This window comes from Nicotiana sylvestris, chromosome 3, assembly GCF_000393655.2.
Source record: "Nicotiana sylvestris chromosome 3, ASM39365v2, whole genome shotgun sequence".
Lineage (NCBI taxonomy): Eukaryota > Viridiplantae > Streptophyta > Magnoliopsida > Solanales > Solanaceae > Nicotiana > Nicotiana sylvestris.
Genome location: NC_091059.1, coordinates 8718790 through 8744436, shown reverse-complemented (window position 1 = coordinate 8744436; position 25647 = coordinate 8718790). Strand labels below are relative to the sequence as shown.

Genomic DNA, 25647 nt, shown 5'->3' with positions numbered 1-25647 from the left:
TACCGAATAGCCTATCCTCACCTGGCTCAAACCAACCCGCTGGAAAGTGATACCGTCTACCATACAAAGCCTCATATGGAGCTATCGGAATGCTCGAATTGTAGTTGTTGTTGTAGGCAAACTCTGAAAGTGGCTAGAACTGGTCCCAAGAACCTCCAAACTCCATCACACATGCACAGAGCATATCCTCCAATTGTCACACCTCCTTTTACCACCTACACCCTCCGGAAGAGGGTGTGTAAAGGAGTTTTTCTAATTAAAGATCGAAACGGGATTTATTTGTTTAAAGATTCAGAGTCACCACTTGGGAGATTTATGGTGTCCCAAGTCACCGGTTCAAATCCCGAGTCGAGGAAAAGGGTTGACTCTGTTTAACAGTCCGCGAACCAGAAATCCAGGTAAGGAATTCTGTTAACCTGGGAGAAGGTGTTAGGCATTCCTGAGTTCCGTGGTTCTAGCACGGTCACTTAACTGTTATATTCGGCTTACTTATCTGATTCTAAACAATTATGAACCTGTGTGCAAATTTTAGTTTTAACCGCTTTTATCCATTTTAAAGAAAATTGCAACGTTATTAAAACACGTCTCGAATCACGTCACATAAATGCACCCGTGGTTTTTGACATATTTTAACATTGTTGAGATTTGGATTTGGGTCACATAAATGCGCACCCGAGTTTAAAAAAATTAAGCATCGTAACTATATCAAGGGAACCGTACCTACAATCACGATGATTCATTATTAATCGCACCTAAAGCAAGCTACGATGTTCATAATTTTCCTAAAATAATTTGGGATTATTGTGAGGCCAAGAGTTATGGGTTTTATTTGTGTATGACGCACCTCAATTTATTTAACTTGAATAGATGAAAATAACCAGATTTCTCCAATTTTACCTAGAATCTTAAACACGATATCAACCACTAATTAATGTACCAAATCAGATTTAAAGGTTTTTAAAAAAAAAATTCTCATAAAGCACAAGGGAAACAAAATCGTACGTTATACTTCAATAAATTTCAACCAACATTTACATGGTCCATTAATGCTAATTCCCTTATTACTCAATTAATTAAATTTTTGTTTTTTGCAATTTCCTTGATTAACAAGAAGATGAAGTAACCAACATGAAACAACTAAGTGAAAATGATATCTACGATAGAATAATTAGCACCCATAACAGATTATAGAAATTTAACCATCCAAGCAAAATGATAAAGAAGAAAACAACGGACCTTTGAAGCCTTTCGATATATTAAGATCTTCCAACTTGTTACAAGAAGAAGGCGACACTATGGCTGAACACGAACAGACCGTAAGCTGAAAACTATGACGGAAATCTCGAACCGGCGTCGACCTCGGACACAGAAAAATGAGATGCTTCGTTGGAGTCTCAATGAAACTCGACCGCACCTGTTCGAACTCGAACACGACCGCTACCGTTCCAACACCCCAGCTCAAATTTAGCTTAAAAAAAGATTTTGAATTGTTTAATAGGCCCCTCCGTCTTTGTAATTTGTCGTCCTCTTTTCCATTTTGTGTATGAGTGTGCTTGTTCCGGTGAGCTCGAAAGTGGAAGAAAAATGGATTTTTAGGTGGGGGAGGGGTCTGTGGTTTGGTTGAAGAAGATAGACGCGAGGGGGTGGGGGTCGTGAAGAAGACGATGTGCAAGGGGGTGGGGTCCTCCTAAAGGCTGCGCAGCTTTTCTTTGCTGCTTTCAACTTTTTGTTCCCCTTTTCCGTTCCTTTTTTTTGTTTTTTTTAGTTTTTTCGTTCTCTTCCGCCTCTTCTTCTTAATTCTTTAGTGTTAAACATTCTTTTATAGTGTAAAGTCTAGGTTGTAGGGTTTTAGGTTAAGGGGTATGAGCCTAGGAATTATGGGCTTGACAATTGTGTGCTAGGTTCAAAATTAGGTAAAAATGCGTTGCTCGAGCCCAAGTTCTATTCTTTCGCCGCGAACAAGATTAAAAATATGGGCCCATTTGTTAATTATTCCTACTATTCAAATAATTATTAAAATAAAACTAACCATTAAAACAAATCTATTTTTGGTATTTTCAAATATCATATTAAAATAAAAATACGATACTATTTTTGTATATTTTTTAGATTAAAATAGATTAAAAATGACTACAAAATATTAATGAACCTATTTTTGTGATTTTTTGTTTTCTTGAAATAAAACTAAAGTAAAAGAGTCAAAATTACTTAAAATATCTATATTATGCCTAAATTAAATATTTTACGTTAATATATAAAAATTTTTGGGGAGGGTTAAAATCACATGTCTACACCAATATCTGAATAGTGCGCTTAGACTATTCGTTCGTATGAGGGTGAAATGATGTACTCAGCTCAACCCGTGTGCCTAACTCATGCTGTACAGCCCTCCAGAACTACAATGTAAATAGCGTACCCCTATCAGAAATGATGGATACCCGCACACCATGAAGTCTGACAATCTCGTGGATATAGACTCGAGCCAATTGCTTTGAAAAATAAGTAGTCAGCATAGGAATGAAATGAGCCCACTTGGTCAAGCTATGCACAATCACCCATACTGCATCATACTTCCTCTAAGTCCGCGGGAGCCTAACTACAAAATCCATAGTAATCATCTCCCATTTCAACTATGGAATCTCTAGCTTCTGAAGAAATCCACTTGGACACTAATGCTCATACTTCACCTGCTGACAATTTAGGCACCGAGCTACATACTCCACTATGTCCTTCTTCATTCTCCTCCACCAAAGTGTTTCCTCAAGTCTTGATACATCTTGGAAGCACCCGGATAAATGGAATACCATGAACTGTGAGCCTCCTGAAGAATCAACTCATGCAATCCATCTACATTGGGCACGCATAGCCTGCCTTACATCCGTAACACAATATCATCCCCAATAGTGACCTCATTGGCATCACCATGTTGAACCGTGTCCTTGAGGACAAGCTGATCGGGGTCGTCATACTGATGCTCCCTGATACGATCATATAGATAAGACCGAGAAACCACTCAGGCAAGAACTCGCTTGGACTCTGAGACATCCAATCTAAAAAACTTGTTGGCTAAGGCCCGAACGTCCAATGCTAATGGACTATTTACTATCGGTAGATATGCTAAACTGCCCGAACTCTCTGCCTTTCAATTCAAGGCATCGTCTACTATATTTTCCTTCTTGGGACGATACAAGATGGTGATATCATAGTCCTTAAGTAACTCTAACCACCTCTGTTGCTGTAGATTAAGTTCTTTCTATTTGAACAGATGTTGTAGACTCCGATGGTCGGTATAGATGTCACAATGGACACCGTACAAATAGTGCTGCCAAATTTTCAAGGCATGAACAATAGATGCTAACTCAAGGTCGTGGACATGATAATTCTTCTCATGTACCTTTAACTGTCTAGATGCATAGGCAGTCACCCTACCGTCTTGCATCAACACCATGCCAAGACCAATACGTGACGCATCACAATATACAATATAAGACCCTGAACCTGTAGGCAACACCAACACTAGGGATGTAGTCAAAGCTGTCTTGAGCTTTTGAAAGCTCTCCTCACACTCCTCGGTCCACCTGAATGGAGCACCCTTCTGGTTCAATCTGGTCATAGGTGCAACAATAGATGAAAAACACTCTACGATTACCCTGCCAAACCAAGGAAACTCCGAATTTTTGTAGTTGAAGACGGTCTGGACCAACTCTGCACTGCCTCAATTTTATTTGAATCAACCTGGATTCCCTCTCTCGACACAACATGAACCAAAAACCCTACCGAATCAAGCCAGAATTACACATTGAAAATTTTGCATATAACTTCTTTTGGTCTCAAGGTCTGAAGCACGGTCCTCAAGTGCTGCTCATGATCCTTCCGGCTCTGGGAGTACACCAAAATATTGTCAATAAACACAATAATGAATGAGTCAAGATAGGGTTGGAATATACTGTTCATCAAGTGCATAAATGCTACTGGGGTATTGGTTAGCCCAAATGACATCACAAGGAACTCGTAATGACCATACCGAATCCTGAAGTCTTCAGAATATCCAACTCCCGAATTTTCAGCTAATGATAACTAAAGCTCAAATCAATCTTCAAGAACACTTTGGCACCCTGTAGCTGATCAAATAGGTCATCAATGCGTGACAATGGATACATGTTCTTCACTGTGACCTTGTTCAACTGTCTGTAATCAATACACATGCGTATAGAACCATCTTTCTTCTTTACAAACAAGATTCGAGCACCCAAGGCGATACACTAGGCCGAATGAAACCGTATCAAGCAACTCTTGCAACTGTTCTTTTAACTCTTTCAACTCTGCAGGGGCCATACGATATGTGAAATAAAAATAGGCTGAGTTCCCGGTAACAAATTAATGCCAAAGTCAATATCCTTGTCGCACAGCATGCCCGAAAGATCTGCTGGAAATATATCTGGAAAATCCCTCACTAGTGGTGCACATTCAATTTATCGATTCGATTTTGACCCTTATCAATAATTACTTATCGATTATCGATTTGTACATATGATTATCGTTATCGTTTCAATAAGGTTTCGATTTTTTCGATTTCGATTTATCAATTTTTAGGGCTTATCGATTCGGTTATCGATTACACCAATAAGAAAATTTGCGGGATACCAATAAGAAAATTTGCGGGATTCCACGGAAATTATATCGCTATAAACATGCCTAACTAATATGGACAAAAAGAAGCTAAAATAAGACGATCACCGTTTATAACATAAAAATTGTGTCAACAAGCACATGCAACCAAACTAAAGTAAGGGATCAAATGTATGCCACCAACACTCCAACAGTATTAAAAAATACATCATCACAGCTAATTCTATTTTCCATTAATTTGAACTTCATTCCCTTGAGCTTTAAATATGATCATTCCTTAAATGTGATAGAGGAAATAATAGAGTTAGGGACTTAGGGTAAACGGAGGGGTATTATAGAATAAGGGTAAAAAACTTTTTTTGTTTTGTTTTTTTAGTATATCTTATCGGTTTATCGATAAATCGATAACCGAATAAGACAAAATCAAAATCGAAATCGATAACTCGATAAGGAAAATTTCGAAATTGAAATCGATAAATCGATAAACCAATATCGATAAACCGATAATAAATAATCGATTCGATTTATCGATAAACCAATTCGAATGCACACCCCTATCCCTCACTACCAGAATTGACTCCACGGTAGAAATGTCTACACTAACATCCCTTACGAAGGTTATATAAGCATTGCACCATTCTCAACCATACGTTGAGCCTTTAGAAATGAGATAACCCTTCTAGGAACATAATCTAAAGCACATGTCCACTCTATCTGAGGTACTCCTGTCATAGCCAACATCACAGTCTTAGCATGACAATCGAGAATAACATGATAGGGTGACAACCAGTTCATGCCCAAAATAATATCAAACATACCATATTGAGCAATAATATATCGGCTCTGGTCTCAAAACCACCCAAGAATAATTAAACACGACCGATACACACGGTTAACAACAATGGAATCTTCCACAGGTGTGGACATATAGATAGAATAACTCAAAGAATCATGAGATATACCCAAATATGGAGAAAAATAAGATGATGCATAGGAATAAGTAGAGCCTGGATCAAACAAGACTGATGCCTCTCTGTGACAAACTAGAATATACCCATGATAATTGAGTCATGTGCAACTACCTCAGTCCTAGCAGGAAGAACATAATATCTGGCTTGGCCTCCCCCTTTAGGCAACCTCTACCTACCTAACCTTTACTTTGAGCTAGCTATGCAGGTGAAGTGGCAACTAGAGCGGTAACCACGACCTCAAAAGTCTGAGGGCCCTATGGAATACATGGAGCCTGAGTAATCTATGGAGGTGCACCCCTCCTAAGTCTGGGCAATATCTCACCATATGACGAGTGTCACCACACTCAAAATAAGCACTCATAGGACATGGTTGATGTGACTGGCTCGGGCCTGATCGCTGAAAGCACCCCATGAAAGAGGTGAACTAGACAATGTCGGTGCATAATAGGGAGCATGTGGCCAGAATACCGCTGGAAGATAGAAGTACTAAATGAATAGGCCGACTCACATAACCCCTACCGTGACGAGATACAACTGGGGCACGTGCACTACTATATGTGCCATAATCTCGAGGCCTCTTGGCCTTCATCTCCTCTCTCTTACGGGCCCACATACCTTCCAATCTCCTGGCAATCTCCACTACTTGCTGGTATGCGATATCCTTCTCTAACTCCCGGGCCATGCTGAATCTAATGTTAGGGTTGCCCCTTGATAAACCGATGAACCCGCTCTCTGACATTAGTAACCAATGCTGGTGCAAGCCTGGACTAATCAGTAAATCAAACAACATACTTCGATATGGTCATAGCAACGTGGCACAGCTGCTCAAACTCTACGCCATGCATCCCTAAGATTCTGGGGAACAAACTCCCTCAAGAACATATCTGAGAATTGAGCCCAAGTGAGTGAAGTTGCCTTAGTCGGACTACCCTACTCATATGCTCGCCACCACTGATAAGCTGCTCCCTTAAGTTGGAATGTAGTGAAAGCAACCCCATTAGACTCTCAATACCCATATTACGGAGAATACAATGATATTTCTCAAGAAAACCTTGAGAATCCTCTGAAGCCAAACCGCTGAAAGTAGGAGGGTGATACTTCTTATAGCTCTCGGGCATAAACTGCTCCCCCTCAGAATGTGTTGCCCTAACCTCGGGCTGAAGTAGGACAACCGGCAGCATTGGTATGACCTTTAGGACACGGACAACCTGGACCCGTGGCTCTGGGGTACGGGCGGCGGGAGTCTGTGCTCCTCCCTCATCCTGAGATATAGCAGGAGCAAGTGGAATCAACCCTGCCTAAGCTAGTATGCCAACTTTGCTCAAAGTTGAGCGAGGGTCTCCTGAAGTGCAGGGGTAGTAACAGGCATCTTAGGTGCCTGCTCTCCAATTATAGCTACTGGTGGCTCCTCCATAGCAGCTCGTGCGAGTGCTCTGGCTGCACCATGTGGCCGTACTCAACCTCTGCCCTGGCTCCGACCTCTCGCGACTCTATTAGGGGTCGCATGTGTCTAATCATCAGATCCAGTTGTGCGTGTCCTCATAATCTGTGAGATAAAAAAAGACATAGATTTAAAATTTTGATGTCAATAAATCCACATAATAAGAAATCAAAGAAGTAAATCTTTCCTAACAGTTCCATAGTCTCCCGAAGATAAGTACAAACATTTCCGTACCAATCCGAGAGACTCTACTAAACCTGTTTGTGACTCATAACACCTATGAACCAAAAGCTCTGATACCAACTTATCACAATCCCAAATTTTCCTCCGTAAGATATCATGACAGCACCTAGTCTCTAAGACTAAGTAAGCCTAACAACATGCGGAAATAACAAAAATAATAATTAAATTCTCAAAACTCAACAACTGATAAAAGGAAAATCTCCATAACTCAGTACCTATGCAATTTGCCCAAAACCCGGCGAAATACAAGTTACAAGCTCTATGAAGTGATACTGAACATCTCTATACATCAAAGTCTAATAAAGGGTAGGGAAATAAAAATAGTTTAGGTAGAAGGGGACTCCGAGGCCTGCGGACGTCGGCAGGTGTAACTTGAAGTCTCCAAGTACCAACTTAGCTCACTGGTGCCTGGTCTGCTAGGAAGTACTTGGATCTGCACAAACATATATGTAGAAACATAGCATAAATATACCACAACGGTACCGGTAAGTGCCAAGCCTAACCTCGGTAGAGTAGTGATGAGGTGAGGCCGGGGCCTTACTGAAAATAACAAGAAAACTAGACGAAAGATTTAACAATATATAAATAATGATAATGGAAATGAAAAAGTTAAGGAGTATGCCACAATTTAGCTACACAGAATAAAGGCAAATAATACATCATGGAAGAAAACATGGATTTACATGTTAAGGAAAACAAAACAACCAAAGACAAGTACACCAATAGAAAAATATCAATAAGGGCACTCCCAAGGTACCGCCTCGTAGTCCCAAGTCATAAATAATCATAATCTTTCCTTGTATCATTGCGGGAGCCTTCATGTTTTGTTTTAAAAATTATTTTCCTGAAATAGCATCCTGCGTTTTAGCCCATCTGATCACATCACAAGACTTCTAGTAGTTCCCCTACTAGCCACGTGTATCAAGCCCACCTTAGCTCACCGCATGCGTTTCAACACCCAGACCTTATACCACCGCATGCGTATCAATATCACAACATATCACAAATCGCACCTCAAGTTCCCAATTATCACCACTTGCCAAAGAAATCAACAATAACATTATTTTCCACAATAAGGAGCCCACAACTCAACCAGAATGTACACAAAATCTCAACAAAATAATCGGAAGTGAACAACTCAACAGAATAATATTTCAGTAGTTAACATTTTACCTCAAGTGATTTACGACCTTTATATCTCAATACCAATTCCAACAATCAGATATTTCATATCTTAACAACTTTAAGCAAGGAGCTCAATATTCAAATAATACAAAACTTCAACTAAACAAGTATATGAATTAGCAAGAAAAAAGTAAGGCAAATAGAACATATGAAAATAGACAAATGATGATGAATATAACATGATAAAATAAATTCAATTAATACATGACATGGATTTACATATTTAAAGCTAGAATTTTCCACATTTAGCCTGTGTACACATTTGTCACCTCGCATACACGGCTTTCACACATCACAATTTTCATAGCAATATCAATCCTAAGGGGAATTTCCCCTCTCAAGGTTAGACAAGTCACTTACCTCAAATCGCGCTATCTCAATCCACTAGTAGGCATTTTCCTCGATTATCCAACTCCGAATGGATCGAATCTAGCTAAAATAATTTCATACTATAAATATAATCATAGGAAACTAATTCGAATGATAAAATTTACGATATTTACAAATAAATTAAAAACTCAACTTGGAAAGTCAATGTGGGGCCCACGTCTCAAAACTTATAAAAGTTAAAAAATCTGAATCCACTTTCAACGATGAGTCTAACCATACAAAAATTACTAAATTCCAATTACAACTGGGCCTTCAAATCCTCAAATTTATCTAAAGGGGTTTTCATGATTTTCCAACTTAAGGCACCAACTAAATGTTAAAAACAACAATGAACGGGTAATTTAACTAAAATTGAGTTAGGAATTCTTATCCCAATATTTTTATGAAAATGAGACAAAGTCTCATTTTTGGACTTTATTCTGTTGCCCAGATGTGAGACCCCATGTATTTTTTCTCTCTACTCTTACGTAATATACGTAACGTGGCGTGGTTATATTAGGTATATATGATTGAGTATAGCACACTGGGAGAACAAGACTGAAAATGTGTGGGAATATCAAGGAACTAAACTAAAGCTTTAGGTCAAAGGAATCCCTTAAGCAAACGTTCGTAGTTAAAGAAATGGCTCGGGTAGCACCCCACGCGTTCGGAAGGTTTAAGATAACTTGCACATGTGGGATAAGACTAAGAGTGTCTAATATGCTAAAAATAATGTGTTATGAGGTATTATAATATCACACTGGTCACATGTTAAGTTTTGGAGTCAAACAAGTTGCGAAATAAAGGTCGGCAAAAGTTATCGTAAACTTCTCTAATATATTTTCTAAACTTTGGGTCAAATGTATCAGACCATTTCTCCCAATATATAAAGATTTATGGGACCTACAACCTACAAAATCGAAGTTCTACGAGTTTAGTTCGCAACCAAAAAAACCTCACATCAAACCAACATCGGAGTAAAAGGTTATAACTGTTTTACCGCGGACTGTCCGGGCTGAAACCGGGTCGCGAACCGGGTCAGGTCAAACAAGTGGTATAAGTAGGAAAATTCGACTTTTAAGACCTCAACACATTTCATTTTAGTCCCAAAACAGTGAGCAAGCTGAAGAGAAGGTTCCATGGTGTTCTTGAGCGATTAAGGTGCGTTTTTAACGATTTCTATCGTTAAAGTTCACCCACGTGCCTAGAAACGCAATCTCTACGCTTTGCCATTGTTTCCCCCCTTCTATTAGCTATGTTTGGAGCTATTCTTGGAAGATAAGAATTTTTTGTTCTTGCTGGTTCTTCAGATTTTATACTTGGTTTGCCAAGGTAATCATCTTGGGACTCTTTTATGATCGTTATTATAAATTTCTACGAATGTTTCGTCAAGTTATGGTCATATGGCAAATCTGCCGATTTAAACTCCATTATGAATATTTTTATGTGTGTATAAGCTGCATATATATGGTGTTTATGAAGCTTAGGATGTAAGGAACATCTTTTGTGAAGGAACTACAGGCATTCGGAGGTTCGTTGGAAAGGTATGTTAAGGCTAAGCTCCGTCCTTCCTTTTAGCACGAATTCTGGAAAATTCCTAAGAGTGTGATATTTTACTATTCTATTGCTAGAAATACCTTCTATGAAAGGCATTGGGATTGTAGCTGAAGTATTTTCATGATGCTATTAGGTTGATATTTCACTCATTTGGTTAAATAGGGTATTCGACATCTATATATGTCATTTTGTCGGCTTTCTTAACTATATGTCTATATATATAAATTCTTATTCATCTTTGGGTTATGTGACTAAAAAAAATAAAGGCATTTAGTATTTGTGATCGGTCCTTCTTCCTTGTTAAAGTGTATTTTAAAATCTCTAAAGTGACACGTCGATTTCCAAAAATCTCAAATATAATTTTTATGTTTAAACTGCTAAAACACTTGATTTTTGAAATACTTTCTTTTACTAAATATCAAGAAATCATGTATAAGGACTAAGTGAAGCACCTTAAACTTTTTATGAACATCTTCGGAGTTAATTTATCTTTCTAAAATTCGAATTAAATTTTCAAGCTTATTCAAAAAAAAGAAAAAGAAAAAAAAACATACAAGGTTCCACGAGACAATTGTATGTGATACGAAGGTAATTATTAGATTATGAGAATAAGAGTACCAATGATCCAAGATTGGCTAAGTTCTTGTTATGGCCTATTATGTGCATTCAAAGTTAATATCATACATAGTATATTATGCATGGACTTCGAGCCATAATCGGAGGTAAGGGGCCTATTTGCACGAAAAACTATATATATTGTACAGATGGCCACAGGTTGGCAATATGATACCGGTTAGCTACTAGGAGAGACCGCTATTGCTAGCATTTGGTTGGGTATGTCATGCATTTGCATCAATATATATGTATTCACAACATACGATTACACGAGCATAGCATATTTGATTACTATGAGGTCGGACGTCGGCCATGGAGTCTATCAGAGTTTCAGTGCTAGGTGGTATCTCTATTACTTTTTTTTTACATCAGTTATGTATGATTCTACTTTCTGCCTTACATACCAGTACATTTTTATTCGTACTGATGTCCCGTTGCCTGGGGACACTGTATTTTTGTTTCGTGCATGCAGGTCCAGGTAGGGACTCTGATCGACCCCTCCGCTAGGATTTCGAGGTTCAGCTTTGAGTTGGTAAGCTCCACCTCTTCCTGGAGCTTTCATAGGATGGTTACTTTTGTTGTACAGTTTGGGTATAGTCGGGGCCTTTCCCCGACAGTGCTTATGACATTCTTAGAGGCTATTGTGGACACATTATTCTAGGTTTTTTGCAGCTTTCAGTCTCCAGCCCATAGGGTTGGCATGTATATATGTGTGTAGCCATGTATGTCTCCAAACGTGGCCTCGTCGTCCAGCTAGTACTTTATTATTTTGGCTCGCCTACCTTTGTTTATATGGCTTATTGTTATTCAGGTCATGACCTTAATTGTCCAGGCTTAGTATTTCAGATGTTGTGCTGCCCAATCTGTTGGGCACCCAGTTTAGTTAGCTAGTATGTTTAGTGGCTAACTCGATCGAATACAGTATCGAGTGCCAGTCGTGCCTCCCCTAATTTGGAGCATGACTAACTTGGTATCAGAGCAGGTCGTATCCCAGGGAGTCCACAAGACGTGTCTAGTAGAGTCTTGCTTATGGGTGTGTTGTGCACCACACCTATAATCAGGAGGCTATGAGGCATTTAGGAATGGTTACGTTTCTTTCAATTAATAGATCGTGCTATAGAGCGAAGTTATAAGAACATATGAAATCTAAATCGTGCTTTGTGTTTCTTATCTAACAAGCTACCTACGCTCAAGATATGGCACATCGAGAGATAGGTATGGATCCGGGGGAAGGTACCAGTCGTTCCCCACCGGGTCAGAGGGATAGATTTCCCTTAGAGGCACACAGTGAGTCTCCAGTACCCCTAGTTTCAGCTTCCCCAACACTTGTTGGAGCCCAAGGAGATGCAGTACCCCCAGCCTCACCAATTTCATTAGTACCTGAGGCAGCTAGAGACACATGACCTCCAGCACCTGTTGTTCCCCCATCAGAGACTAGGGAGCAGGGGATGAGGGAGGTAGTTCAGTTGCTGACTAGGATGGTTTCTATTCATGAGCAACAGCTAGAGTCGGGAGCAGATGCCCGGAGAGATCGGACAGGAAGCTCGATGGTGCAAGAGTTTCTTTACTTGGCCCCTCCATTATTTACAGGATCCAGTTCCACTGAGGATCCCCAGGACTTTATAGACCATATGTATAGAGTATTGAGGGTGATTCATGCCTCTGTCACCGAGGCTATGGAGTTGGCTTCTTTTCGACTACGTGATAGTCGTCTTATGGTATGAGGCATGAGAGAGATCTAGAGGACCTGATGCTCCGCCAGCAGAGTGGGAGGACTTCTCCGAGGCTTTTTTATCCCATTATTTGCCACAGGAGGTTCGGGAGGCCAGTCTTGACCAGTTTCTTAGCCTGAAGTATGGGGATATGAGTGTGAGGGATTATAGCCATAAGTTTAATTTTTTGGCGAGGTATGCACCAGATATCGTACGTACCATGAGGGCTAGAGTTCATCATTATGTGGATGGTTTGGGGGATCATATGATTAGAGACTGTAGGGTAGCATCCCTGTCGGATGATGTAGATATTTCCCACATACAGGCTTTTGCTCAGACTACAGAGGACCTTTCCCGTAGGATTCGTGATACTCGCAAGGATAAGGAGTAGAGTAAGAGGGCTCATACTATGGGGTCTTATAGGGAGCCATGGAGTGACTTTAGGCCCCCACTCCATAGATATCCACCTCGGTCAGCAGGTAGTTTCCCACCACAGATGCAAGGCCAGCGGTTTGATCGTTATATTTAGTCAGGACTGGGGTAGAGCTCAGGACATCCTAAGGGCCTTCGATAGGAGTATTCCGCACAAATGAGATATCCTACTCCTCCATGTACTTAGTGCGGTAAGCTACACACCGGGCAGTGTCGACAGGGTTCGAGTGCATGTTATTATTGTGGGCAAACATGACATTTTATTAGCCGGTTCCCGAGGTTAGGCAGAGGTACACCAACTCAGCCTTCAGGATCCACATCAGCCTCTTCGCCCTCAGTCCGTGCTCCCCGACCAGGTCCATAATCTACTCAAGGTCGTGGTAGGGGGAGAGGTGGAGGAGACACCTCAGGTTCTAGTGGTGGCCAGAACCGCTTTTATGCACTCACAGGCCGACAGGATTCAGAGGCATCCCTAAATGTTATCACAAGTATATTGACAATACATTCTCATGCCATTTATGCATTGATAAATCCCGACTCTACATTTTCATAAATTACTCCATTTATTTCTGGTAAGCTTGACTTGAGATCTAAGTTGTTGCCACAATCAGTTGAGGTGTCTACGCCAGTTGGCGACTCTATTGTAGCTAATCATGTCTATCAAGGTTGTACAATGTTAATTAATGACCGTCCAACCTCTATTGATTTAGTTGAATTGGTTATGCTAGACTTCGATGTCAATATGGGTATGGATTAGTTGGCATCTTGTTATGCTAATATTGATTGTCGTGCAAAGTTGGTCCGATTTCATTTTCCTGGTGAGCCTGTCCTTGAATGGAAAGGTAATGCAGCCACACCCAAGGGTAAGTTTATTTCATACCATAGGGCTCGAAGTTTATTGCTAAAGACTGTATATACCATCTGGTTCAAGTCAGGGATATAGATAAGGAGCCGGTGAGTCTTCAGTCGGTTCCTATTGTGAATGAATTCCCGACGGTATTCCTTGACGAGCTTCCAAGAATTCCCCCCGAAAGGGAAAATGATTTCGCTATAGATTTGCTTCCTGATACGCAGCCTATATCCATTCCTCCCTACAGAATGGCTCCTGCAAAGCTAAGGGAATTGAAGGAACAACTGAAGGACTTACTCAATAAAGGCTTTATTAGGCCAAGTACATCCCCATGGGGTGCTCTAGTGCTCTTTGTTCGAAAGAAAGATGGCTCCTTGCGGATGTGTATTAACTACAGGAAACTAAATAAAGTCACTATCAAGAATAAGTATCCTCTTCCACGGATTGATGACTTGTTTGACTAGTTACAAGGTGACAAATGCTTTTCGAAGATCGACTTGCGATCCGATTATCATCAGCTACTGGTCAGGGATATTGATATCCCAAAAATAGCATTTAGGACGAGGTATGGCCATTTTGAATTCCTTGTCATGTCTTTCGGGCTTACAAATGCCCCAGCAGCCTTTATGGATCTTATGAACCGGGTATTCAAAGCATTCTTGGATGAATTTGTGATTGTGTTTATTGACGACATCCTGATATATTCACGATCAAAAGCCAAACATGCGGACCACTTGCGAGCTGTATTGCAGACCCTCTAGGACTACAGGTTATATGCTAAATTCTCTAAATGTGAATTTTGGCTAACTTCTGTAGCTTTTCTTGGTCATGTTGTTACCGGCAATGGTATCAAGGTTGATGGCCAAAAGATTGAAGTTGTGATGACTTGGCCGAGGCCCTTGAATCCGATAGAGATTCGTAGCTTTTTAGGCTTGACAGGGTATTACCGAAGGTTGTGGAGGGATTTTCCTCTATCTCTACACCATTGACGAAACTGACATATAAGGGAGCTAAGTTTCAGTGGACTGAGGCATGTGAACAAAGTTTTCTGGAGCTAAAGAAAAGGCTTATGAAGGAACCTGTCTTGACTCTTCTGGATGGCACCGAGGGTTATGTTGTATATTGTGATGCCTCGAGAATTGGACTAGGTTGTGTTATTATGTATCATGGTAAGGTTATCGCGTACGCCTCCAGACAGTTGCGGAAACATGAACAGAACTACCCTACGCACGATCTTGAGTTAGCCGCAGTTGTCTTTGCCCTAAAGATTTGGTGGCATTATCTATATGGGGTTAATATTGATGTTTTCACCGACCACCAGAGCCTTCAGTATTTATTTAAATAGAGGGAGTTGAACCTACGACAAAGAAAATGGCTAGAATTACTAAAGGACTATGATGTTGATATTTTATATCATCCCGGCAAAGCTAATATTGCTGCTGATGCCCTTAGCCGGAAGTCCATGGGCAGTCTAAGCCATGTTAAAGTTGATAAGTTCAAGATGACCAAATATCTATGCCACCTAGCTAGTTTGCAGGTGCGTTTGGTATACACAGAGGGTGGACGCATTCTCGTTCAGAATATGGCAAAAACTTCTTTTGTTACTGAAGTGAAAGAGCAACAACACGAGGATCATGAGCTTATAAAACTGAGGGAAAATATTCCACAATAGCGACAACCTTTATTTGAGCTAACTGGAGATGGAGTCCTTAGATACCATGGCCGCTTATGTGTACCGAGAGTTGGAGAGCTCCGCGCCAAGATTCTTTCGGAGGCCCATTATTCTAGATATGCAGTTCACCTCGGAGTGACAAAGATGTATCGGGACCTTCGACAGATCTATTGGTGGAATGGAATGAAGAAAGATATCGTAGATATGGTAGCCCAATATCCCAACTGCCAGCAAGTTAAAGCCGAACATCATAAGCCTGGAGGCCTAACTCAGTATATTGAACTTCCAATATGGAAATGGGACATGATAAATATGGACTTCATCACTGGTTTGCCTCGCACTCCACGGAGGTATGATGCTATTTGTGTAATTATTGATAGGCTTAAAAATTCTGCTCATTTCCTGCCAGTCAGGACGACACATTCAGCCGAGGATTATGCCAAGCTTTACATTCGAGAGATTGTTTACCTTCACGGAGTGCTATTATCTATTATCTCTGATCGAGGGGCTCAATTTATAGTACATTTTTGGAAATCTTTTCAGAAGGGTCTAGGCACGCAGGTAAATCTTAGCACCACTTTTCATCCGCAAACTGATGGACAGGCAAAGCGTACTATTCAGACAGTTGGGGATATGTTACGTGCCTGCATTCTAGATTTTAAAGGAAGTTGGGATGATCATCTACCTCTTATTGAGTTTTCTTATAATAACAGCTTTTAAGCTAGTATTCAGATGGCTCCTTACGAAGCACTATATGGGCGGAGTGTAGGTCGCCGATCGGTTAGTTTGAGGTCGGGGAAGCAGAGTTTCTAGGTCCTAATTTAGTCCGGCAAGTAATGGAAAAGGTAAAACTTATTAGAGACCGGCTGCGTACAGCACAAAGTTGGCAGAAGTCTTATGCAGATGTTCGACGACGAGACTTAGAATTTGATGAAGAAGGTTGGGTTTTCCTAAAAGTATCGCCTATGAAGGGCGTCATGCGATTTGGAAAGAAGGGGAAGCTCAGCCCCAGGTATGTTGGACCGTATAAGATTATTCGGTGTGGCGTACGAGTTGATTTGCCTTTAGAATTAGAAGCAGTCCATCCTGTGTTTCATGTATCTATGTTGCGGAAGTGCATTGGAGATCCTTCACATATTACGCCCATTGAGGATATTCACATTGCTGAAGACTTATTTTATGTAGAGGTACCAGTGGCTATTTTAGATCGGCAAGTAAGAAAGCTTCGAACTAAAGAAGTGGCTTCCGTGAAAGTGTTATGGCGAAATAACAACATCGAGGAAATGACCTGGGAAGCGGAGGAGGAAATGAGGAAGAAGTACCCCCACATATTTACGACTTAAGGTGAGTCGCATTTAAATAATTGCCAATTATTTCTTTATAGCAAATTAATTGGATTTTAAATGACTTGAAAGTGGAATTTAAATTTCTTATTGCGAGATGCTATACGAAGCCTAGTAGTTGGAATCTTCAGAATTTGATTTATGCTTGGTAAATGTAACAAATATAGCCTCGCGAATAACATATTAGCAGAAAAGAAATGAAACCAAGGAATTGACTTGGCCCATTCGCGGACGAATGTTCTTAAGGGGGGAGACTATGAGACCCCATGTGATTTATTTCTCTCTTCTCTTACGTAATATACGTAACGTGGCGTGGTTATATTAGGTATATATGATTGGGTATGACACATTGGGAGAATAAGACTGAAAATGTGTGGTAATATCAAGGAACTAAACTAAAGCTTTAGGTCAAAGGAATCCCTCAAACAAAGGTTCGTGGTTAAAGAAATGGCTTGGGTAGCACCCCCCGCGTTCGGAAGGTTTAAGTTAACTTGCACCTGTGAGATAAGACTAAGAGTGTCTAATATGCTAAGAATAATGTGTTATGAGGTATTATAATATCATACTGGTCACATGTTAAGTTTTGGAGTCAAACAAGTTGCGAAATAAAGGTCGGCAAAAGTTATCGTAAACTTCTCTAATAAATTTTCTAAACTTTGGGTCAAATGTATCAGACCATTTCTCCCAATATATAAAGATTTATGGGACCCACAACCTACCAAATCGAAGTTCTACAAGTCTAGTTCGCAACCAAAAAACCTCACATCAAACCAATATCGGAGTAAAAGGTTATAACTGTTTTACCGCGGACTGTCCGGGCTGAAACCGGGTCGCGAACCGGATCGGGTCAAACAAGTGGTATAAGTTGGCAAATTCGACTTTTAAGACCTCAAAACATTTCATTTTAGTCCCAAAACGGTGAGCAAGCTGAAGAGAAGGGTCCATGGTGTTCTTGAGTGATTAAGGTGCGTTTTTGACGATTTCTATCGTTAAAGTTTGCCCCCTGCCGAGAAATGCAATCTCTACGCTTTGCAATCGTTTTCCCACTTTTATTAGCTGTGTTTGGAGCTATTCTTGGAAGATAGGAATTTGTTGTTCTTGTTGGTTCTTCAGGATTTATACTTGGTTTGCCAAGGTAATCATCTTGGGACTCTTTTATGATCGTTTTTACAAAGTTCTACGGACGTTTCGTCAAGTTAGGGTCATATGGCAAATCTGCCGATTTAAACTGAATTATGAACTGTTTATATAGGTGCATATAAGCTGCATAGATATAGTTTTTGCGAAGCTTAGGACGTAAGGAACAACTTTCGTGAAGGAAGTACTGGCATTCGGACGTTTGTTGGAAAGGTATGTTAATGCTAAGCTTCGTCCTTCCTTTTAGCACGAATTCTGGGAAATTCCTAAGACGTAAAATGTGATATTTTACTATTCTATTGCTAGAAAGACCTTCTATGAAAGGCATTAGGATCGTAGCTGAAGTATTTTCATGATGCTATTAGGTTGATATTTCACTCATTCGATTAAATATGGTATTTGACATCTATATATGTCATTTTGTTGGCTTTCTTAACTATATGTCTATATATATGAATTCTTATTCATCTTTGGGTTGTGTGACTAAAAAAAATAAAGGCATTTAGTATTTGCGGTCAGTCCTTCTTCCTTGTTAAAGTTTATTTTAAAATCTCTAAAGTGACACGACGATTTCCAAAAATCTCAAATATAATTTTTATGTTTAAACTACTAAAACACTTGATTTTTGAAATTCTTTCTTTTACTAAATATCAAGAAATCAGGTATAAAGACTAAGTGAAGCACTTTAAGTTTTTTATGAACATCTGCAGAGTTAAGTTCTCTTTCAAAAAGTCGAGTTAAGTTTTCAAGCTTATTAAAAAAAACATATAAGGTTCCACGAGACAATTGTATGCGATATGAAGGTAATTATGAGATTATGAGAATAAGAGTACCAATGAGCCAAGATTGGCTAAGTTCTTGTTATGGACTATTATGTTCATTCAAAGTTCATATCATACATGACATATTATGCATGGACTTAGAGATATAATCGGAGGTAAAGGGCCTATTTGCCCGAAAAACTATATATATTGTACAGATGGCCACAGGTTGGCAATATGATACCGGTTAGCTACCGGGAGAGGCCGCCATTGCTAGCATTTGGTTAGGTATATCATGCATTTGCATCAATATATATGTATTCACGACATACGATTACACGAGCATACCATGCATATTTGATTACTATGAGGTCGGATGTCGGCCATGGAGGCTATCAGAGTTTCAGTGTCAGGTGGTATCTCTATTACTTTTTTTTACATGATCTATGTATGATTTTACTTTATTCCTTACATACTCGTACATTTTTATTCATACTGATGTCTCGTTGCCTGGGGAAACTGCATTTTTGTTTCATGCGTGCAGGTCCAGGTAAGGACTCTAATCGACCCCTCCGCTAGGATTTCGGGGTTCAGCTATGAGTTGGTAAACTCCACCTTTTCCTGGAGCTTTCATAGGATGGTTACTTTTGTTGTATAGTTTGGGTATAGTCAGGGCCTTGTCCCTACAGTGCTTATGATACTCTTAGAGGCTATTGTGGACACAGTATTCTAGGTTTCTTTTTGCAGCTTTCAGTCTCCAGCCCATAGGCTCGGCATGTATATATGTGTGTAGGCATGTATGTCTCTAATCGCGGCCTCTACGGTCACTAGTACTTTATTATTTTGGCTCGTCTACCTTTGTTTATATGGCTTATTGTTATTCAAGTCATAACCTTAATGGTCCAGGCTTAGTATTTCAGATGTTGTGTTGCCCGATCTGTTGGGCCCCCAGTTTAGTTAGCTAGTATGTTTAGTGGCTAACTTGATTGAATACAGTATCAAGTGCCAGTCGTGCCTCCCCTAGTTTGGAGCGTGACACCAGAGATCCCTTCTTCGCGAGCGCGGAAAATGCCTCGCATTCTCGAAGTACGATGAACCTCGCGTTCGCGATGCAAAAGAGTGCACGGCTATATAATGTTCCGACCGGTTGTTTCATGAGTTACCACTCTGTTTCCCCCATTTCTGCATCTTATTGTCTTGTTCAGATGTATTATGTGATATCGGGTTGGTTGGTTCGGGTTCAGAGAGGTTTTGGAAAGGAATGAGACACTTAGTCTCTTTTGAGTAAGGTTAGGTTGGAAAGTCAACCAGATGTTGACTTATGTGAAAGAGGGCTGGGATGTGAATTCCAATGGTTTGGATAGCTTCGGGAGGTGGTTTGGGACTTAGGAGCATGATCGGAATATGTTTTGGAGGTTCGGAGTAGATTTAGGCTTGAATTGGCAAAATTGGAATTTTGGCATTTTTCGGTTGTTAGGTGAGATTTTGATATAGGGGTTGGAATGGAATTCCAGAAGTTGGAGTAGGTCCGTTGTGTCATTTTTGATGCGTGTGCGAAATTTCAGGTCATTCGGATGAGGTTTGATAGACTTTTTGATCGAAAGCGGAATTTGGAAGTTTTTGGAATTCTTAGGCTTAAATCTGATGTCAATTTGGTGTTTTGATGTTATTTTGAGTGTTCTGAATGTTGGAATAAGTTTGAATGAGGATATGGAATATGTTGGCATGTTTATTTGAGGTCCCGAAGGCCTCGGGTAAGTTTCGGGTGGTTGAACAGATCAAATTCATGTTGGAAAAGTTGTAGAACTTTTGTTGTTGGTGTTGCAGACATTTGGCCTTCGCGTTCACGAGAGGACCCTCACGTTCACGAAGGGTTAGGATGTGAGGTAGGAAGTTTGGCCTTCGTATTCGCGATGGGTGTCCCACATTCGTGAAGGGTTAGGTGCAGTGTTCATCACGAACGTGATGAGTATCCCACGTTCGCGTAAAGTATTTGGGGTAGCTGGGATCCGGGGAGCTCTATGCTTCGCATTCGCGTAGTAGTAGCCGTGTTCACAAAGGTATGGTCAGCTGAGGCATCGCGTTCGCGAGGGGTCTTCCGTGTTGGCGTAAGAGGATTTTGGTCAAAGGAAATTTTGTGCTTCGCGAACGCAAGGCTTTGACCGCGTTCGCGAAGAAGGAATTTAAATCGCTTGGCAAAATGTTTAAAAGGCCATTTTCGCAATTTTTGGCCATAGTTCACCATTATTGAGTCGGTTTTGGAGCTTTTTGAGGGATATTGAAGAGGGAATTCGAGAGAAATTCTTGGAGGTAAGATTTATGGACTTAATACTCGATCCTATTGTGATTTCTACCTAATTAAACATGAAATTTGGGGAATTTGAAGCCTAAAATTTGGGGAGTTAGGGCTTAAAAATTGGAGACCTTAATCTAGGGATTTGAGGGGTCATTTTGTGTTCGGATTTTGGTATTCTTGGTATGCATGAACTCATGAGAGGATAAGGATTCCATTGATGTGACCTTTATCGAACTTCGAGATGTGGGCTCGCGGGTCGGGTTGGATCAATTTCGGGATTTTTGGTATAATTTGATTATTTTCAATGGACTTCGTTTCCTTAGTATATTCTAATGTTATGATTCTGATTTGGGTAGATTGGACGCGAGTTGAGGCCGAGCGAGAGGCAAGGGCGTCGCAAAGTAGTATTTCTTCCCGTTTGAGGTAGTAACCATTGTAAATCTGGACCTAAGGTATGGAACCCTGGTATTTCGTATTGTTTTGATAAATGAGGTGACACACATGCTAGGTGACAAGTGTATGGGCATGCACCGGTAGGGATTGTGACTTGGTTCGTCCCGTAGCGACTATTAAGCCACGTATTTAATTTGAAATCTTATGATATTCCATATTTTAGAGATTGTACTATATTTTGGGTTGTACGTCATGTTTGGGGCCTTGTGCCGACCCGTTTAGACCTTTAGGGGTAATTTTTACTACTTTCCTCACTCTATCTGTTTTGAAAGTATATCCTCAGTCATGTTTTATCTGTTTATTATTTAAATCCGATTTTATCACTCTACTTCTTAATATATGAAATCTATTTGGGCTAAGTTCCCTGATTTCCATTGATATGCCCGAGTGGCTGTGAGGTCAATAACTGAGAGAGGTTGAGGACCTAATGGTGATGATGTACGCCGAAGCAATATTATATATATTATAGATCAGGTTGCACACCGCAACGATACTTATATGGATCGGGCTGCACGTCGCAGCGATATATATAGGATCAGGCTGCGCGCCGCAGCGATATGACGCTTGGGTTGTAGAAGCCCCTCCGGAGTCTGTACACCCCCAGTGAGTGTAGTCTACTATAAACTATGGATCGGGCTGCACGCTGCAATGGTTATTATGATTATTACTATTATGAGATATTATTGAGCCGAAGTGCTGAGTGTGAGTACTGTTGACGAGAGTTGAGTCACGAGTGACTGAGAGGCTTGCCCGAGAAGCTATACTGTGAGTGATACCTTGCCCGAGGGGCCCACTTATGATATTTTCTTGTTTTCACTCTTCTTTATACTGAGCCTCTGTTGAAAGATGTTGAATAAATGATTTCAAAGTATTTAAATTGAAACTGAAGTTTTTATGAAGTAACTGGCTATTAAACTGTTGAGTTTGACTTGATATTCTGTTGAACACTCTTATATGATGTTTTAACTACTCGGCACTGCACTCAGACCTTATTTACTTTAGTTACTTACTGAGTTGGCGTACTCACGTTACTCCCTACACCTTGTGTGCAGATCCAGGTGCCCGGACATCAGAGTGGGAGCTTCCAGCACTCTCAGAGCTTTACCGGAGACTGCAAGGTAGCTGCACGGCGTCCGCAGCCCTGCTTTCCTCCTTTCTATCTTAGTTTTCTATTATTTCAGACCTATGATGTATTATTCAGTCAGTTTGGGTTGCATTTAGAGGCTCTTGACTTGTGACACCGGATTGTTGGGCTGTGTTGGTATATTACTAATTTTTGCATTTTTCGTTGATTTATATATTTCATATGAGAAATTGAGACTTAATCGGTTTTAGAAAAATAGTTTTATAAATGAATTCACTGTGGTTAAATATTGGATTGGCTTACCTAGTACTGTGATAGGCACCATCACGACCGGGGGTATTTGGGGTCGTGACAAGCTACTAGAATCTTCTTTGTGAACGCGAGATAGCCCATGCGAACGCGATGCACACCGAGCCAAACCTTCGTGAATGCAGCCTCTCTTTCGCAAACTCGAAGAACGATCTCACCTGCCTCCCCAGTAACCCTTCGCGAACGCGAGACCTCTCTCGCGAACACGAAGAAGGAAACTAGTTACAGTAGGTTCAGAGTTTTTCAAAGTTCCGAAATACACCGAATATAGTCCGAATTACACCCGAGGCCCCCCGGAACCTCAACCAAACATACCAACAAGTCTTAGAACACCATACCAACACGCTCGAAGCGTCACATTAGATCAAAAAACACTAAAACCACGAATTGTGCATCGATTCAAGCCTAAGAAACTTATAACTTCCGATTTCCAAAACTAATGTCGATTCATACCAAAATAACTCCGATTGATTTTAAATTTTGAACACAAGTCATAAATGATATTAAGGACCTATTCCAACTTCCGAAATCGGATTTCGACCCCGATGTCAATAAAGTCAACTCCTAGTCAAACTTCCAAACCTTTTATTTTCCAATTTTCACCAATTTACGCCAAAACAACCTACGGACCTCTAAATCAACATCCAGTCGCGCTCCTAAGTCAAAAATTACCATACGGAGCTATAGGAATCATCAAAACTCCATTCCGGAGTCGTCTACATAAAAGTCAAACTATGGCCAACTCTCACAATTTAAACCTTCAACTCAGAGACCATGTGTTCCATTTTACTCTGAAACGAAAACCAAACACCCCGGCTCATTCTGAAACCACAGTATAACATAATAGAAGAAATAAATAGGGGATCGGGACTAAAATACTCAAAACAACTGGCCAGGTCGTTGCAAAACCAAACCAACAAATTCGTTGTTTTCAATCTTGATTTTTTTTCTTCAGATTTTTCAATTTTTTCGGGTGTTCGGATTTTTTCCTCGGTAAAGTCTTCATAAAACAAAATATGTAACTTGTGCTCCAAATATTTCTCTAGTCTTAGTAAGATACAACTATATAATATATTTTTCAATAAAATAATACAATAATATGAGATAAGTCATAGCAATATACTAAAATATTCAATAACAATGATAAAAAAAGTACATAAAGAAAATATTGGTGATTAATAAGCCATAATAAAAAATTAACATAATCTAAAAGTTCGATATAGGTCATGTTAAAATAAGTATAGCTAATAAGTACTATTAGTTACATAAATAAGCACTAGAGAAAAAGATAAACTAAGTTATGATTTTTCATTATAAACCAATATATAAAACTAAGAAATACATATCCAACACTATCATCATTCGTAGTGTTGAATTAAATTTTTTTGTTGGCATTATTATTGATTTGAACTTTATTTGAGTTACTATATTTTTGGGCTATAAATTTATTTACTATTCAAGAATGTTAAGTCCAAACTTGAAATAATACGTTAAAAGATAAAACTGTGAAAAAGTTTAAGAAATATTTATAAATTATATTACAATAAATATTTATATGTATAAAATATTTTTAAAAATTATATAAATGTACAATCGGGTTGGTTTAGTTGTGAGTTGAATATTTTTAGTTAAAATCAAACTAAACCAATTATGGTCGGGTTTTTTTCAATACCAAACCAAATCAAACCAAACGAAAATCAGATTTTTTCCCCAGTTTGACTCAGACTATCAGTTTGGTGCGGTTATCGATTTTCTTTGTACACCCCTACTCACAAGGTAGGGGTAAGGTTTGCATTAGTGTTTTAAAGGCAATTTTGGGGCGAGCCCTGGGGCGAGGCGCACCAAAAATGCCCCGAGGCGATGGTGTGTGGCGGAAGTCTCAAGAGATGTACGCCCAACAATTTGAGGTGTACGTCCGGGAATTCGAGGCACATTGTTTTTGTGAGGCGTAAGCCCCAGAGACGTTTTTAAATTAAAACAAAATTTGTTGAATAAGTCCTTCATATAATACCCAAATTCTCAAAATTCAGCTAGGTAATTACTCAAAAGTTTTAAAAGGAAATCAAATGTATTAAAAAGTCAAGACCTCTTTTATTAATTAAAGGCCTAATTCATGGTCTTTTTCAATTTTTTATCTTGTTCGTTAATCTGTTAATATCTCCCAAAAGCAGCGAATATTCAATTTTTTTTACAAATACAAAGAGAACTTCATTCTCCTTCATAGCAGCAAGTTCAAAGTTCAAATTGCAGTTTAGTCATCCTTTTTGTTCCTCCATGTAAATTTTTTTATTCTTTTCGATTCAAGTTACTTGTGCTTCTAAGTAGCGTATAATATTGTTTTGACTAGTTTTTTATGGGATGGAACATATATATATATATATATATATATATATATATATATATATATATATATATATATATAGATGGAAAATTTTATATTCACATACTTTTAGTTTTCTTTAATTTTTATGCAATTTTATCTGTTTTTAAATATTTATTATAGTTATATTATTTTATAAAATATTAAAAATACCTATGGGGCTTACGTCCCGTGCCTCGGGGCTTACGTCTCGCTGAAGCATATGTAA

At 39.5% G+C, this 25647-nt stretch overlaps 1 protein-coding gene across 1 annotated transcript; it reads left to right on the top strand.

Annotated features, from left to right (window-relative positions):
• The first annotated feature begins 16512 nt into the window (after window positions 1-16512).
• Window positions 16513-17019, top strand: LOC104246173 (uncharacterized). The gene has a single exon (XM_009801935.2). The coding sequence runs from the start codon at window positions 16513-16515 to the stop codon at window positions 17017-17019; it is 507 nt and encodes a 168-aa protein (XP_009800237.2).
• The last annotated feature ends 8628 nt before the right edge of the window (window positions 17020-25647 follow it).

What these genes read in the sequence shown, in the direction of transcription:
- LOC104246173 (XM_009801935.2), top strand. Translation starts at nt 16,513, where the DNA reads ATGGAAAAGGTAAAACTTATTAGAGACCGGCTGCGTACAGCACAAAGT.